The sequence below is a fragment of the Notechis scutatus genome, chromosome 3, assembly GCF_049901735.1.
Source record: "Notechis scutatus isolate UNSWTSFEM ecotype Mainland chromosome 3, rNotScu1.2, whole genome shotgun sequence".
Classification (NCBI taxonomy): Eukaryota; Metazoa; Chordata; class Lepidosauria; order Squamata; family Elapidae; genus Notechis; species Notechis scutatus.
In genome coordinates, this window is record NC_142011.1 from 103,509,745 (window position 1) to 103,524,760 (window position 15,016).

General features: G+C 35.9%; 1 protein-coding gene across 1 annotated transcript in view; it reads right to left on the bottom strand.

The window, feature by feature from the left end:
• Window positions 1–15,016, bottom strand: part of CACNA1E (calcium voltage-gated channel subunit alpha1 E) — a 295,321-nt gene that overhangs the window by 31,367 nt on the left and 248,938 nt on the right. Inside the window, exons 34-38 of the mRNA XM_087960861.1 lie at window positions 13,735–13,800; window positions 12,014–12,105; window positions 10,717–10,882; window positions 10,326–10,453; window positions 742–838 (exon numbers count right to left, since the gene is read on the bottom strand). Coding sequence (XP_087816987.1) covers window positions 742–838; window positions 10,326–10,453; window positions 10,717–10,882; window positions 12,014–12,105; window positions 13,735–13,800 — 549 coding nt within the window. The remainder of the gene's footprint in view (window positions 1–741; window positions 839–10,325; window positions 10,454–10,716; window positions 10,883–12,013; window positions 12,106–13,734; window positions 13,801–15,016) is intronic.

Below are 15,016 nucleotides of genomic sequence, written 5' to 3' on the forward strand. Positions count from 1 at the left end.
GATGGAAACTTCTGGAGGGACTCTTTTATTTTATTTTATTTTATTTCTGCATAATCAGAAATAAAACACAGGGCATATTCCCAGATACGTTTGTACCTTTAAGTGTGTAAATTACTTTAATATTAATCATATTGGTATAAACTGCCTTATATCTGAACTTTAGCCCAGCTAGCCAAAAATGTCTAATCTAAATGGGAAAGGTATTCCGTGGCTTCAGAGAGGATTATATGCAGTCCCTGTTACCTGGAACATTTCCATTGAAGTAGCTGAATGGAAACCACACCTGAATGCATAAAGAACATTTGCTCTAATGCTAAACAAAGATCTTTTGAATCTTATTCTGCACCCCGTACCTTTTTGCAGACAATAGAATAACTGAACAAGTGTCCTATCAATCATAATATTCAGTGCAAAAATAAATTATTGAGTATTCGCTACCTTACATTACAGCTATCAATCCTGTTTCTCTTGGATCTACCCTCCCAATGTTTGTTGTGTGCCTGCACAAACTAACTTTCAACATTATTTGCACTGATCCACAGGCCTGTCATTTTTATAATGCGATTGCAAACAGAGTTGTAAGGATTTGAAACATATAATCAGTACATATTTAGCTAGGAACACAATCTGAAATCAATGGAATAACGGAACACCTCCTTTATCTCCCACCACCCCTTACCATAGTTCGTTTCCCATTTCTTGCTAACCAGAAGCCCATAAAGGAAAGAAGGGTTGTTCTACCTTATAAGCAACTTTGGAGGGACATCTCTTCCCGAGGCCTAGTGGTGGGGACATGAGAGTCAGCATTTCATACATCTCAGTGTAATGGATGCGGCCACTGCTCATGTGCAAGGAGGAGAGAGGATAAAGGAAATGGGGAGGGGAGGGAACAAGATGCAGAAAAACAAACAAAAGAAAAAGGCATTCCCAGAGGTAAAAGACCCAAATAAACCAGAATATAGGAAACAGAAGAGAGAGAACAAAAACAAACAAACAAACAAAAAGACAGACAGGAAAAGAACAGGAAACCCATTAATCAATGCAAATCATACATGACAGCTTGTGCTGATGTGGATTTATAGCACCCCTCACACAGACCCAGGTACGCCACCAAAACGAACTGCCTACCTGCCTTTCCATTTTCTCTGTGGATGTTTTTACAGCCAGTTCTTTCAACTGCAGTACGTCGCGTGCCCCTTGTAATTTCCAGGGCTTGTGTGTAAGTGTTATAAATCAAGATACAGAAAAGGTGTTGTTTGGAATATGGTGATGCATACCTCAGTGAAGTGGCATGTCCTCCCTCTCTGGCTGTGTCCATGCAAGAAGAAAGCAGCATCTTGCATAGGAGGGAAGTCCATGGTGGTTACTTCTCAAAGGAATGTGTCTGTTTGCTTCCATCTAGCGTTAGGATGGAACACGTTCCCACCATGCACTGGTGCAAAGGCATGCCAAGTATGTAAGAAAAGAGAATGCAGGGAGAAAATCCGACATGCCATGCTCTCCAGCCCTTCTCCCATTTCCTCCCACATGCGAATATTCAAGTTTCCCCCAGTTGGAGTTTAAAAAGTCTTGACAGAGGCAGCTGTTTTGCCTTAAAGGCTTCAGTTGGGTTGGCTGGTATTCCCTGTTTTGTGAGTCCCTGGTTCTGTATTCAGCCCTCTACTCAGTATAAAAGGAGGTCAGATTAAAATTGTCTCTTGCCATGAAAGCTTCATTGTGAATCCTTATTCTAAGTGTGGGGAATATTGTGGAAAAAGATAAAGGGCTTCCTCTATTCTTTCCAAGAAGAGAAGCACAATATACAAAGTGTGATGTAAGGAAAGAAAAGGCTTGCATGGGTTTTGGTGACTGATCCAGTGAAAGTAAATTCTGATGCCCTACACTGGCTATTAAAACTGTTTTTTCAGCCCTTTTTAGGTGAAAGATATGGTGACCTTTGTTCAGCTCTTGTATTACTTTTAAGACTCACTAACACAGAGGGATCACTGTTAATGCAACATGTTTGGCAAAATTGTCCATTTCCTATTATTCCCTTCAATCTTTACTTAACATTTCTAGGTTGGTCTTTTGCTGAATGGCAGTCAAAATGGCTTGTATGCAGCTATTAAAATGCATTAAAATATATTGTTTGAAATTAAACTGTACGAGGAAGGTTTGATTGAATTGCTTTTCATTCCTGAAAACATGTCCTTAAAGTGCCTCCAAAATATCTCTCTTCACAACTGAATTTGACTTATTTTTAAATTTTGTTTTCTTTTTTCTTCCATTTTAAATTTGGTAGTTTTTTTTAGTGAAACATTTTAAAAGAAGAACTGTATATAATTTTCTAGAGAAGCATGAAACAAATCATAGCCAAGAGATATTGTAGTAACATCTTTAAGAAAAAGAAGAACAGAGTATAAAATTAAACAAAAATGTGAAAATGCTTGCACAGAAGAAAGAAAAAAGGTTTAAAAATCTGTCTCAAATCTGAAATTGACTTACAGATTTACAAATTACAGCCTACAAGAAAGACATGAAAATAATAGATTTACAAATGAAATGGAATGATTTAAAAATTAAAAAACTATATACAAACAATAAATCAGAGAAGTAATGTGGATTATTTTTTAATAGTGGATTTACAGAAGGGAAATGCTGAAGCTGCCACAGTGGAATTACAAAAGGGGCCTGACAAAGATGATTACAAAAAGTTTGAGAGAAGAGGCAAAGAGTATGAAAAGGCACATATTAGAGCTTTCTGCAAGGAATTTAAGTGTTGGGAGAAACAAGACAGAATACAGAATTGGTTTATCTGATCTAGGTTAAAATAATGGGTTGCTATTTCAGGTGTTAATTAATTGTTTTTGATTGGAACTAGATGATGGTGGTTATTTCTGAGAATGTTTAATTATAATAAGCCTGGACTTTGATTATTTGAAGAGAGGAAACAGGGTGGATCTGTTTAAATGGAAAGGAAAAATTCAAATTGGGTGTAACCAGGGATGGGATTCTACTGGTTCTGTCCACGTTTGTAGAACCAGTTGCTCTGAAAAGCAGCAAACAGAGAGCATACATGCACGAGCAAAATGTAAAATCACTGAACTGGTAGTTACACCAGTCGGATCCCACCCCTGGATGTAACAGATATAGTTTGTAATAATTATATTATTTCGGATAACCCTTGCTGATGAATATGGTGAAATGAGGCTGGAGAGATAGGATTACAGAGAATGGGATAATGTATGGAATGAAGAGGGTTTGGTTGTATTATAAAATATAGTAATAATTTGTTAACATAGATTATACTTTCTTTTACTATTTTTATATCTTTGCTTTATTTTCTTTTTCTGCACTTTAAAATGCTTTTTAAGCATCAGAGAGGCTTGCAAAACAGATCAGATTTAATTTACTGAGCAAGGGTTAACATGCTATGGATTAAACTTGAACTAAATAAGCTTTTCAATATCAGGTCAAAAAACTAAAAACGAAATATAAATTTATAAAAGAAGATAATTATCTTGTCAATGGGGTTAATTATGTATCTATTCAATTTGTGAATTTCAGGTATAGTAAGCAGGAGACATAATCACATACAATTATTTGCACAATTGTTTTCACCAATAGTTTGCACAAATATATTTTAGCCACTCATAATATGAAAAAAAGGAAGTCTGAATGGGAAAAAATCCACAGCAAGACTTCCTGGAGTGACTTTTCTGCATAATCGCTATCATTAGGGATTCTTTTTCAAGCTAATGGCTGTTTATCCAGGCAAAAGATTAAAAACAATATTTGCAAATCACTTGATATGTAGATGCCTAAGGAGATACAGATATATTTACAGATGTAGATAATTTTAAATCTTAATTGTTAGCCTCCCAGATCCTTTGGGAATGAGTGACATACAAATAATGTCATAAAATTAAATAAGTCGAGGAAATGTTTGATATAGCAGAAAGCCAGCTGGTTCTCAAAATCAAATAATACACTTTACCTAAGTAAAGATGTTGATAGATTTTTCATTTACCTAGAATCTTTCCACACTAGTCTTCAACATATGATAAAAGGACAAAAACTTGTTATTTATAATATAAGCTTAATGAACATGGCACAGTTAGAAATATTAAATCAGCATGGGATATAAAGCTAGTAGTTAATATTTCAGTGTATCCTAATTAATTTTTCTGTTCAAAGTAATCATAAAGATAACTAATTTCATAGTGTGTATATATATATATATATATATACACACATACATACACACACACACACAAGTTATGCTGATGGGAAAAACAAATACAAAGTTTGTTAAAAACAAAAATAAGAAAAAATCCAAATGGTAAAATGTTAGCATAGTTCTGATGCTGACTGCACAGTACAAAATGAGTCACAGGAAATTGTCCAAAAGCATTCAGTTGTCTTGATTTATCTGGGCAAGTATTCAAATTCAGGAAAGTTTTCTTTTTTTGCAAGTCAGTGTGAGGCTAAGAGGAAAAAAAAAACCCAAGCACTGTAGGAGAGGCAAAAGACTGAATTTGCTCATGGTTCCTTAATTATGCTATGCTATTACTGAGAAATAGGGACAGTTTCCCATTTCCAAAGTTAATTTGGAAGATTCTCTGTGGGTATGTTCACTGCTGCTTGTGGTGTTCACTATGGAAGATAATTAGTATGTTTTAATCCTTTCTAAAGCAAAACTGAACAAATATACTTCAAAGGGGCAACATCTCATCAATTTTCTCACATATTCTGGATCTTTAGGAAATGGGAGCTGGGGGAGAAGAAACTATATATTATATAATAGTTTTAGGAATTGTTCAACTGAAAGCACTTTGACTTGGAAAGAGAGTGTGAAGAAGCAATGTGGGATTTTTTTGGGGGGTGGTGGTGGAATTTGAATAGTTATTTTTATCTAGAGGTTGTACAACATTTTTTCTTAGTGAAACTTTGGGCAGGCAAGCAATCCAATGAAGGATCATGAAGGATGACCTAAGAAACTGTATTATGAAAATGATGCAGAGATACTTCGGTTTTCTTGGCTGGAACAAAATCGAATAGAAGCAGCTCTTCAATTAGAAGAAAGCAAAAGTTCATTCTTTTTCAATGGACTTTTGCAAGTGAATTTGACACAGATTTGTTAGTAAACTTTGAATTCTAAATGACCTTGTCATGAATAGAAGATAGTGTTTCATAATCATCTTTGGCCCTTGTCAGTACTGATGAACAAAAGGAGACCAGCAAGAAGCAAAGAATTACTATTAAACAAAGCTGTGATTTGTCAGTCATTTGTCATAGAGATGTTGTTCTTTTGCTTATAAAATCCATATCATTCATATACATATATATATGTGTGTGTGTGTATATATATATATATATATATATATATATATATATATATATATATATATATATATATATATATATGTGGATCTTTGGTTATTCGGGTTCTCTCCGCGTAAGATTCAAAGTATCTAGGCAACGTTTCGGCGAGGTCCCACTCGCCATCTTCAGGCTGGTGCTTTCAGCTTAGTGCCAGTGCAAGCAGTGTGTGACCGGAGCTGCCATCTCTCTATATATACAAGTGGTGGGGGTGGTGTGCTGGGCTGGTTGGCTGTGCTGCAGCCTCTTGATTGGTTGATGGAGTTGATGTTGGTATAATGGGCTGTGTAATGGCCTTTTGTTGTAGAGATATCCTGGATCTTGTGCTGTCATCTTCCGGGTCGTTAGCCTCTTGTGTTTTAACGGCTTGGGTAATGGGTTGTGTGATAGGCTTGTGAGTTCTTTTGTTGTGGTATCCTGGGTCTTGCGTTGTAATCTCCTGGGTCGTTTGTGTTTTGATCTCTTTTCGATTAGCCTCCTGTGTAGTAACAGCTTGGGTAATGGGTTGTGTGATGACCTTGTGAGATTTATTGCTGTGGTATCCTTGGTCTTGTGCTGTGATATCCTGGGTCATTTGCTGTGTAGTGACTTCTTGAGTTCTTGAGGTGTAATTTCTTGAGTTTTCTGATGTGATGTCCTGAGCGGGTGGCTGTGATGTAGCATTTTGGGTTTTTAATATGGCTTTGAGTTTGGGGTCTGGGTCTGTGTTCGTTTGGCTTCGAGTTCGTGGTCGTGCCACATCTTCATGGTGGGGGTCAGTTCGCTTCATGTATGGTTCAGAGGAGTTTGAAGTGGGTAGTGATGCAGCTGCAGTGCGGCTTCTGGTCTGTGGTCGTGTCTCATCTTCTGTGTGGGTGTGAGTCTGATTTTTACGTGGAAGTGTGGTGGTGGCATCTTGTGTGGCCCTCATGGGTGTGGGTCTGGTGTCATTTATCATGTTGGGTACTCGTCTGTTCATGAGGGCGGGTTTCCAAATGGCTGGTAAGCGGGAGGTGTCATCTCTTTTATTCATGCTGTGTGGGCGTTTTTCTATCTCTATGGCTTCTCTGATTATTCTGCTGCTGTGGTGTTCAGTTTTGGCGATAGTTCTGGTATTTTTAAGGTCAATCTCATGTCCTGTGGCTTTGAGGTGTTGGACCAGGGAAGAGGTTGGTTCTTCTTTTTTGATTGAGTTCTTATGAGTTCACTGCTTGTACTGGCACTAAGCCGAAAGCACCAGCCTGAAGATGGCGAGTGGGACCTCGCCGAAACGTTGCCTAGATACTTTGAATCTTACGCGGGAGAAAACCCGAATAACCAAAGATCCACATACAAATACCCGCGAGAACCTCAGAAAACATATATATATATATATATATATGTATGTATGTATGTATGTATGTATGTATGTATGTATATGTATATGTATATATGTATATATGTATATATACATATATACATGTATATATGTATGTATGTATGTGTATATGTGTATATGTGTATATATGTATATGTGTATATGTGTATATGTATATGTATGTATATATATATGTATATGTTTTCTTAAGTTTTTGCGGGTATTTATATGTATGGTATTCAGCTTTGTTCGGGTATTTTCCCATGTCATTATACTTGTGCTTTTAAAGTTGTAGCAACGTTTCAGCAGAATCTCATCTGCCATCATCAGGCTTCTGTATAGTGTTCGTGTATATGAATTTACTATATTTGATATAACTAGGGTTTATTTTTTCTTAATATCAATACCATATAGACATATTTTTGTGTATATCCATGTGTTTGTACAAAATTAACACCCATAAAATAGGTATAAAAGATTAATACATGAACATTTGCCTTATTTTTTTTATTAGAAGTGATCTCACAATATAACACTAAACCTGAGCTCAGTACCAGACTATACTAAAGAAAGAATACTTCTCTATACAAAAATATTTCTCACTCCTAAAAGCTCCAGCTTTCTCCTTGACATGCTAATTGCTCATTGACTGAGGGGCTTTATTAATTTAAAACCCAAATAGCCAGATGAACTCCTGCCCACCATATCAAGTGTCATTTTCTGGCATATGTTTTTCATTGAATTAAGTTAAGATGTTTGAGATTGGCCAACTGACCATATCATTAGGAGATGCAATCTGAATCTAGTTGCGCTACTTCTGAAGTCAGACAGAGTGTTATTTTGGATGAATAGATCTTCCATACCCAAACAGTGTAATACACTTTTAAAATTAAGTCTCTGGGTACAACTGGTGAGCTTTGTTCATTTCTTACCATATCTGATTTGATTTTTTAAAAAATTAAATTAAAATTCTTTGTTTCCTACTTTTGCTCCCAAGTTAGTGAAAAACCAAATACAATGCCCATTTCAAATGAAAAAATGTAGGTCCTAAAAAGCGAAGCAGAAAACAATGGTTCCAAAGACTTCTCTATGCTATAATAGTCATTCTCAAAACCTCCAGAGTTATTCATTCAAGGTGAGAATGAATGTGTAATTTCAGCTGTGCCCTGAAATCCGTTTCTTGATCTTTTCCCGTTATGTATAACAGCTGCTGATTCTGAGAAGGTTTGAATCTCTTTAAACTCGAGGGAAAGCAAGTCAGGATTCCCTTGTGAAGTACAATAGCGTGAAGTACAAAAGAGAAGATGAGATTTAATGGGATGTCCCTATTGCCAGGTTGTGGCTGGGATTGTGAGGCAAACCTTGCAAGCCACCCTGCAGGGGCACTTCTCTCCCAGGCCCAGAGGAGGCGAGATCACCCGTACTAATTTGTACATATCCTTATACAGGATCCTGCCACTGGAAAGGAAGCACAGGTGAGTTAATAGGCCCAATCAGGAAATGGGAAAGAAGAACTGTGTGCAACTGGTAACGCCAGAGATGTGCATTGCCCTTTTTCTAGGAGGGGGCTGAGGGAAGGCTCTGCACAATCACCTCCTTTGAAGATATAGCTATTATTTTCTCTACCGTGTTCCCATGGAGGAATTTTTTATCGTCAAGAAGGAGCATATGGCCTGATTTATAATGGAACGATAAAACTCAGTCATTTTATCACGTTTTATTCAAATTTTTTTTTAAAAAGCACAATAAATGGTTTTGCATAATCAACAATTCATATCAAGTGGATAAATGGTGTCTTATTGTATACAAAGTTTCAAGCCAGGGTTCCTCCCTTCCATCAAATCCTGTCTTCCCTCTTTGTCCCCCCCCCAGTGGTGATCAATCTGTACTGTTAGTTCAATTTCACCTAGGATAAACAGGTACTCCAAAGCTATATCAAGAGCATGTCAGGAGATGATTAGACGACAGTGCTTCCTTTTGGTATCCCAGGGTTTGGGTTTGTTTGTTTTTTGTCTCTGAAAACAAAGGTTTAGTTGTATCAGCCAGAGATAATTTCTTTCCTGATTCTTTTCTGTTTTGGTCACCACAGTCTAGCAGTGGAAGGGCAGGAGGTAAAACTCTTACAGTTATAATGATCAGTTTAATTTAGAATGATAATTATACTGTAGGCAGTATTCTAGACAGAATTGTAGGTATTATTTTTAATGCAGTGATAAAGTGCAAAAGAAGAAACTGAATTGTTTATAATCCTATTTTTTCATGGCAAGGTTGGATGATTTTTGAAAAACTACAGTCTTAGTATAAGACAAATTTAGTGGGCTAGTTATAAAAATAAATATAGGAAGGGGAAAATGGGAAATTAAGACTGGAAAAATCTGTTGTGTTCTCATTTAAATCCTAAATAATTTTTCCACATACTGGCTTTCTTCACTTCTATGAGACTGCACCCAGAATTGCCAATCAGTATAACTTTTAGCTACAAAGGGTGACACTGACATTTCTTGACCTTTCAAGAAAATTACATGAATTTTCTTGCTACAGATGAGTTATTAAGTCAGGGCTACCAAATTAACGTCTGCTTTTAACAGCAGAAACAAGTTCAGAAGAGTAGCCATGTTAACTGTGCGCTCATCTTAAAGGCCAACATATTTATTGTGTAAATCTTTTAGAAGGCAGAGGTGTAATTAATTTAGAAGAGGAAGTTCATAGAAAACAATACATTTAGTTTTCAGATCCAATGGTAAAGCAGGTAATATCCATTTGATGAACTTCTAAGATTCCAATATATCTAGAAAAATCATGAACATTGACACTAATATCGATAGACGATTAGGCAGACAGGTGATACTAATTCAAGCCGGAGAAAGATAATAAGAAATAAACTTTTAAGTTTTCAGATTTGAGATCCATAAAAGATAACCTAAGGTAGAACTGCCAGTGCCAGTTCCACTTCAGGTGAAGGACCATCACTTAGGAATTCTGGAAGTAGACAAATATACTGAAATGCCTCAAGGAAGATATAATGGAAAACAATATCTCCAAAGCACTACTGAAATGTATGGGTAGTATGAGTGAAGGTTTTTAATAACATGGTGGTCAATTCACTTCTGACATAAATTATCTGTGGAGTTTTTTTTCTTAAAACATTTTAGGTTGCAGACACAAAAAGATAATATAGTACAAAATAAAAAAAATGAGTGGGGGATGTAATGTTGGACATACATGGGTAAAATCCTCTTTATACATATATCTGAGACCTCAATTTCCACAATGGCTCACAAGTATGTCCATATGGTCGATATAGGAAAAATAATTTGCTGCAGGAAAACTGCAATCTACAGAATATTTCAAAAAAGTGCACAGCTGCTCTTATTTAAAAGAGCTCTTGCAAAGCTGTGATGATAGAATTAAAAAAAAACTCACAAAGGATATATACTTCTTTTTAATTAAAAAGCTGAAACTGGCTGAATTGTTAATTTAAGTAAGACTATTAGGTTGTTTATGTGCAGATGGCCTTTGTATAAGAACATCTAGAAGCATTTCCATTCTATTTGTACTTGATTTGGATATCACATCTAAACAGATTTTGTAAAGAATGTGGCAAAAGAAGTTAGATATGCCTACATACCATGCAGCTCTATCATATTCTGCCCAAATCCTGACAAATTCATCAAGGTGATGAGGTCCCAAGATGGAAGAATCTCGAGTCAGATATTCAAAATTGTCCATAATGACAGCCACAAAGAGATTGAGCATCTAAGTATGAAGGAAACAAGAAGAATGCATAATAAGGGGAAAGAGATAGGAACCAGATCTGTAAGTAGAAGACCAGCAAATAAACACAAAAGAGAGCTGCAATGTAATCCTGCACACGATACTGAAATTATTTAATTGTGTTTACAGCTGCTTCTCTTTAATAGCTCTGAGAAATACCAAAGAATATCATACCATCTTTTAAATCAATCTGCTGAAAACAAGCAAAACAATAAATCTGTAGAATAATGGAAAGAGGAACTCACCAAGAAGGAGCAGAAGAAGATAAAGGAGACAAAGTAGACATATGCTAGTTCTGTGCCACATTTCTCATTCTCATTTTGTCCAGATGTTGCTGTGGTGTCTGGCTCACAACCTTTCCCTTCTAGGCATGAAAGCATAATCTCCTGCCATGCCTCCCCTGTAGCACTTCTGTAAGAAAACAAATCCATCTTGTGGTTTATTACCACGTTCAAAAAATCCTTCTTACTTTCAGAAAGTCTCTGTTTAAGCTACAACTCTTTTAAAAATAGACTTCAGGATGTTTTAAGGAGTTTTTTTTTTTAAATGTAAGTTGAGGTAAGTTCTTGCTCTTCTGCAAAGTCTATTGCAAACATCATACTAAGCATAATTTCCCCCTCAAGTTGAGCTTGTCTCCTGGTGACCATCTGACCATGTAGATTTAGAAGTAATCTGTCATTGCCAAACAGGCTGGTAGGGGCAGCAGCCTCAGAAAGCAGTAATTATCCCACTATTGTACATAATACCCATAATTTTATGTTTAGAAACATAAGTTTCTAAAGATACATTTCAGATAGTTTCTTAAATGTAAATTAAATTCTTAAGATAAATTTCAAATCCAATAAATGGTTCAGAAATCATCCATGACATCTAGAGGCTGTCTGGGGTTAATTCCCATCATGGTTACCAAATGTGATATCACTTCTTGCTAATCATATTGAACATACAACCCGGTATGAAGTGCTATATTTTACTGAAATTCAGTTATAACACCAAGGAGGACTTTTATACAATTTATGATTCAGTCCAGTCAGATCTAATTATGACTTCTGCATCAAGTGAGAAGCTAGAATGGGATTCCAATAGAAAAGCTTAAATTCCATTTTGGCAATGAAAGGGTTTATCAAGTTTAAAGATTATGATGACATTGTAGATGCACTGAAGGAAGGGAGAGGTGCTGTTGTATAATCTGCCTGATAATTAAACTAGAACAAAGATAATAGTATTGTTCATGAATCTCTTTGGAATTAGGGTGCCTATTAGAGAATTTTATCTGACTTCAGAACATAGAGGTTCATTACAAAGATAAAAAAGTAGGAGACACAGAAAATAAAAGTTGTGGCCCATTGAGCTGAAAACAATTCAGTCTTAAGCTAAAGCCTACTAAATAGTCTGTAAAAAGGGAGACTTTGAGTCCTTGGTTTGTAACAAGCTGTGTAAAACTAGCTAGCCGAGTATTGGCTCATTACCAGAAGCTTTTGAAATCTTAGGGGAGACAGTTCTTCCCTTTATAATGAACTGTGAATATAAATGTAAATTTACCTAAACAGTAACATCAGAGAACCAAGGAAGCTGCGGAAATTGTTGTGGCGGTTAATGTGGCTTTCCTCATCTAGCTTGATGTTCCCAAACACCTGAAAGCATAGGAATGAAAGTATTATTTCTGACTTCATAAAGCAAAAATACCGCAATCACAGCAATGTGTGGATGGTAGAAAATGTACAGTGCTCTGATCATTCTTTCATATTTCCAAAGTTTGTTGTTGATACCAGAACAAGGGGGAAAATACTGCTGGGATAAAACATTTTTCAAAATCTTGAAGAGAGTTAAAACAATACTAACTGGTTATAGCACGAGTGTCAAACTCGCAACATCATGTTGTCATCACATTTCTTCCTCTTCGCTAAACCAGGGTGGGCGTGGCCAGTGTGTGACGCATCTGTCCACGCCCACTATAACCCCTGGGTTATATGTCAACTCATCTCACCTTCTCCTTCAATAACCACATTGTATAGCATTTGTATTGAACCCCAACAAATTTAAGGGATTCAGTAGTTAGTCACCATACAGACATTTTTGAGTAATTAGCAGTAGATTACCTCTTACATTGCGTTTATTAATTTGACTTAAACCTCACCTTTTGATCAGCAGTTCAAACCAACATGGAGAACACTCATTTCTATATTTCCAGACAGGAACCCCACACCCAGATGAACTAATTCTACTCTATTGTAAGGTAAGACTCACACTGATGATGTTACCTAGTTTGGGTAAAGAAACGTTTGCAAGAAGACAAGCAAGCTCAGAGAGCACCAAGGACCCTTCATTTCAAATCTGAGCTACATATATTCTCCTTTATTGGTATTGTAAGTTATATTAACAGAATCTTGCAAGACTGAAAGTACATTTCTCTCCATTGCCTTTACAGCCCAAGAAACTAGGGATTGTCTGTTCTGAAGTGTTTGCCATGCCCACATTTGTTCTGTGTGCTCAGCTGCTGCTTATCTGACCATTCCCATGGCACTGGTTCTTTCACTTCTCCCAAAGTCATTTCCACACACTATTGCAATATTTCATAACAGTAACAATTATGTCAAATAAGACGGCATGATTGAGTCAAATTTATCTAATAAATTGCCATATCCCAGGATGAAATAGAAAGAATATCCTTGTTCTTAACTTAATATTTTAACTTCTATGTCATATACCAATTTTCCTGTAGTTGCACATAAGATATAAAAGCAAATAGCAGATGGTGTATATGTTCTATCTATCAAAAATAAAGAATAAAAAAAAATCTTATTGTGTTTTTATATACATATCATCCATTGTACATAAGAGGGCATTGCTTCTTAGGGAATCTGAATTAGTTCGTAAATTTTTCACTTGACAAGTCAGAACTGTGAGCAGAAAAAAAAAGGTTCATAATTCAAGCAATTTTTTCTTCACAGTGCGGATTCTTTAGAAAGAACACTGATAGGCTCATGTTACACATCAAGAATGTAACAATCCATGTTTCTGAATATAAGATATTGCATTATATTTTTCTTCAGATGCCAATAGTTGTTACATTATAAATAGCCTACTATTCAGCTTTCCTCAACCTGTGTACTTGAAATATTCTTGACTACAGATTAACTGAGCTAATGGACCTCCTGCCTGAAAATGAGCGATTAAGCTTAATGTAAGAGGAGGACTCAAGATTTTGTTATTTCTATGTTAGGTGGACCCACCATCCTAGACCTTTTTAGTTCTTTGCTTACCTGCATCCCAATGATTGCATAAATGAAGAAGAGCATTGCAATGAGAAGGCAGACATAGGGGAGAGCCTGGAAAAGGCAAATTACACAAAGTACTGTGTTATTGCAGGCATAGTATTTATATGCTTAAAACAGAAACATCTGTATGTGTACTTAAAGTAGTAATAAATAAGCGGTGGCAGAGAAGATAAGAATCTCTGTTTAAACTAACTAAATGGTTTGTGAAGGAAGCTATGATGCTAAGTTTAAGAAATATGATAATAAAAAGATTGACACCAATACAGAGCAGAGTAACAGGTGACTTAATTACAGTTTCTTTAACAAACATGCAAGTGATCAGTGGGAGGTAATAAAAACTAGAAAAATACAGAGGGAATTAAGGCACTAAGTATATTTTCCTGCTATATGTGAGGAAGTGCACAAAATAAGACAGAAGACTTAAGAGTTATTAAACAATAATATATTTTACCTTCGCTCTCCTATGCCACTTCCAGATTGACAATTTTCATGATTACTGTAATCTGACAGCATGGAGTCATTTCATTTTAAAACCTATTTTTAAACCTAAACCTAAAAAAAAATTTAAATATGGCAATTGTATTTCTAACCTCAAATAGGCCTTGACTGATTATGTGCCATCAAGTCATTGTCAACTCTTAAGCAACAATATAGATATATTTTCCTCCAACTATCCCTAACGTGATCTTTCAGGTCTTCTATTGCATTTAAAGAACCCAATATAACCCTGAAAAAAATCTGCTCCATGAATATGACCAAGTAAATTTTGTAAGCCTCAGATTCCAGTGAGGCCCTCAGCCACTTCTGCATAAATGTTTAGACATTTTTTACATATTGTGCGTAATAAATTTGATTTGACTCTGTGTAGCTTCCAAGTATAGAAAGGAATAAAATAAATTGGAGATATGAAGAAGGATGCCACCAGACATATGGGAGACAGAGGAGTATAACATTGTGAGAAAGGAAGACCCAAATTAGATAACCAACAAAGAAGTAAAACAATCTGCACAAATATAATGAAAGACCACGTAACTTAGCAGCACCTTCTTGTTCTATCACTGGTTCAGATATTGTTTATTTGATCAGGACATGCTTGTTTCACCACTAATTGTGGTTCAGAGCATTGTTTACTTCTCTCTGAAGACTGGAAGACTGCCATCAACCTTTCTTCATGGCATATTTTTAGTTATAATGAGCTATGATATTTTGGTTTTAATATCCTTTCTTGTGGTAACAATATTGTAGCTTCCTAGCTAGCTTTTAACTA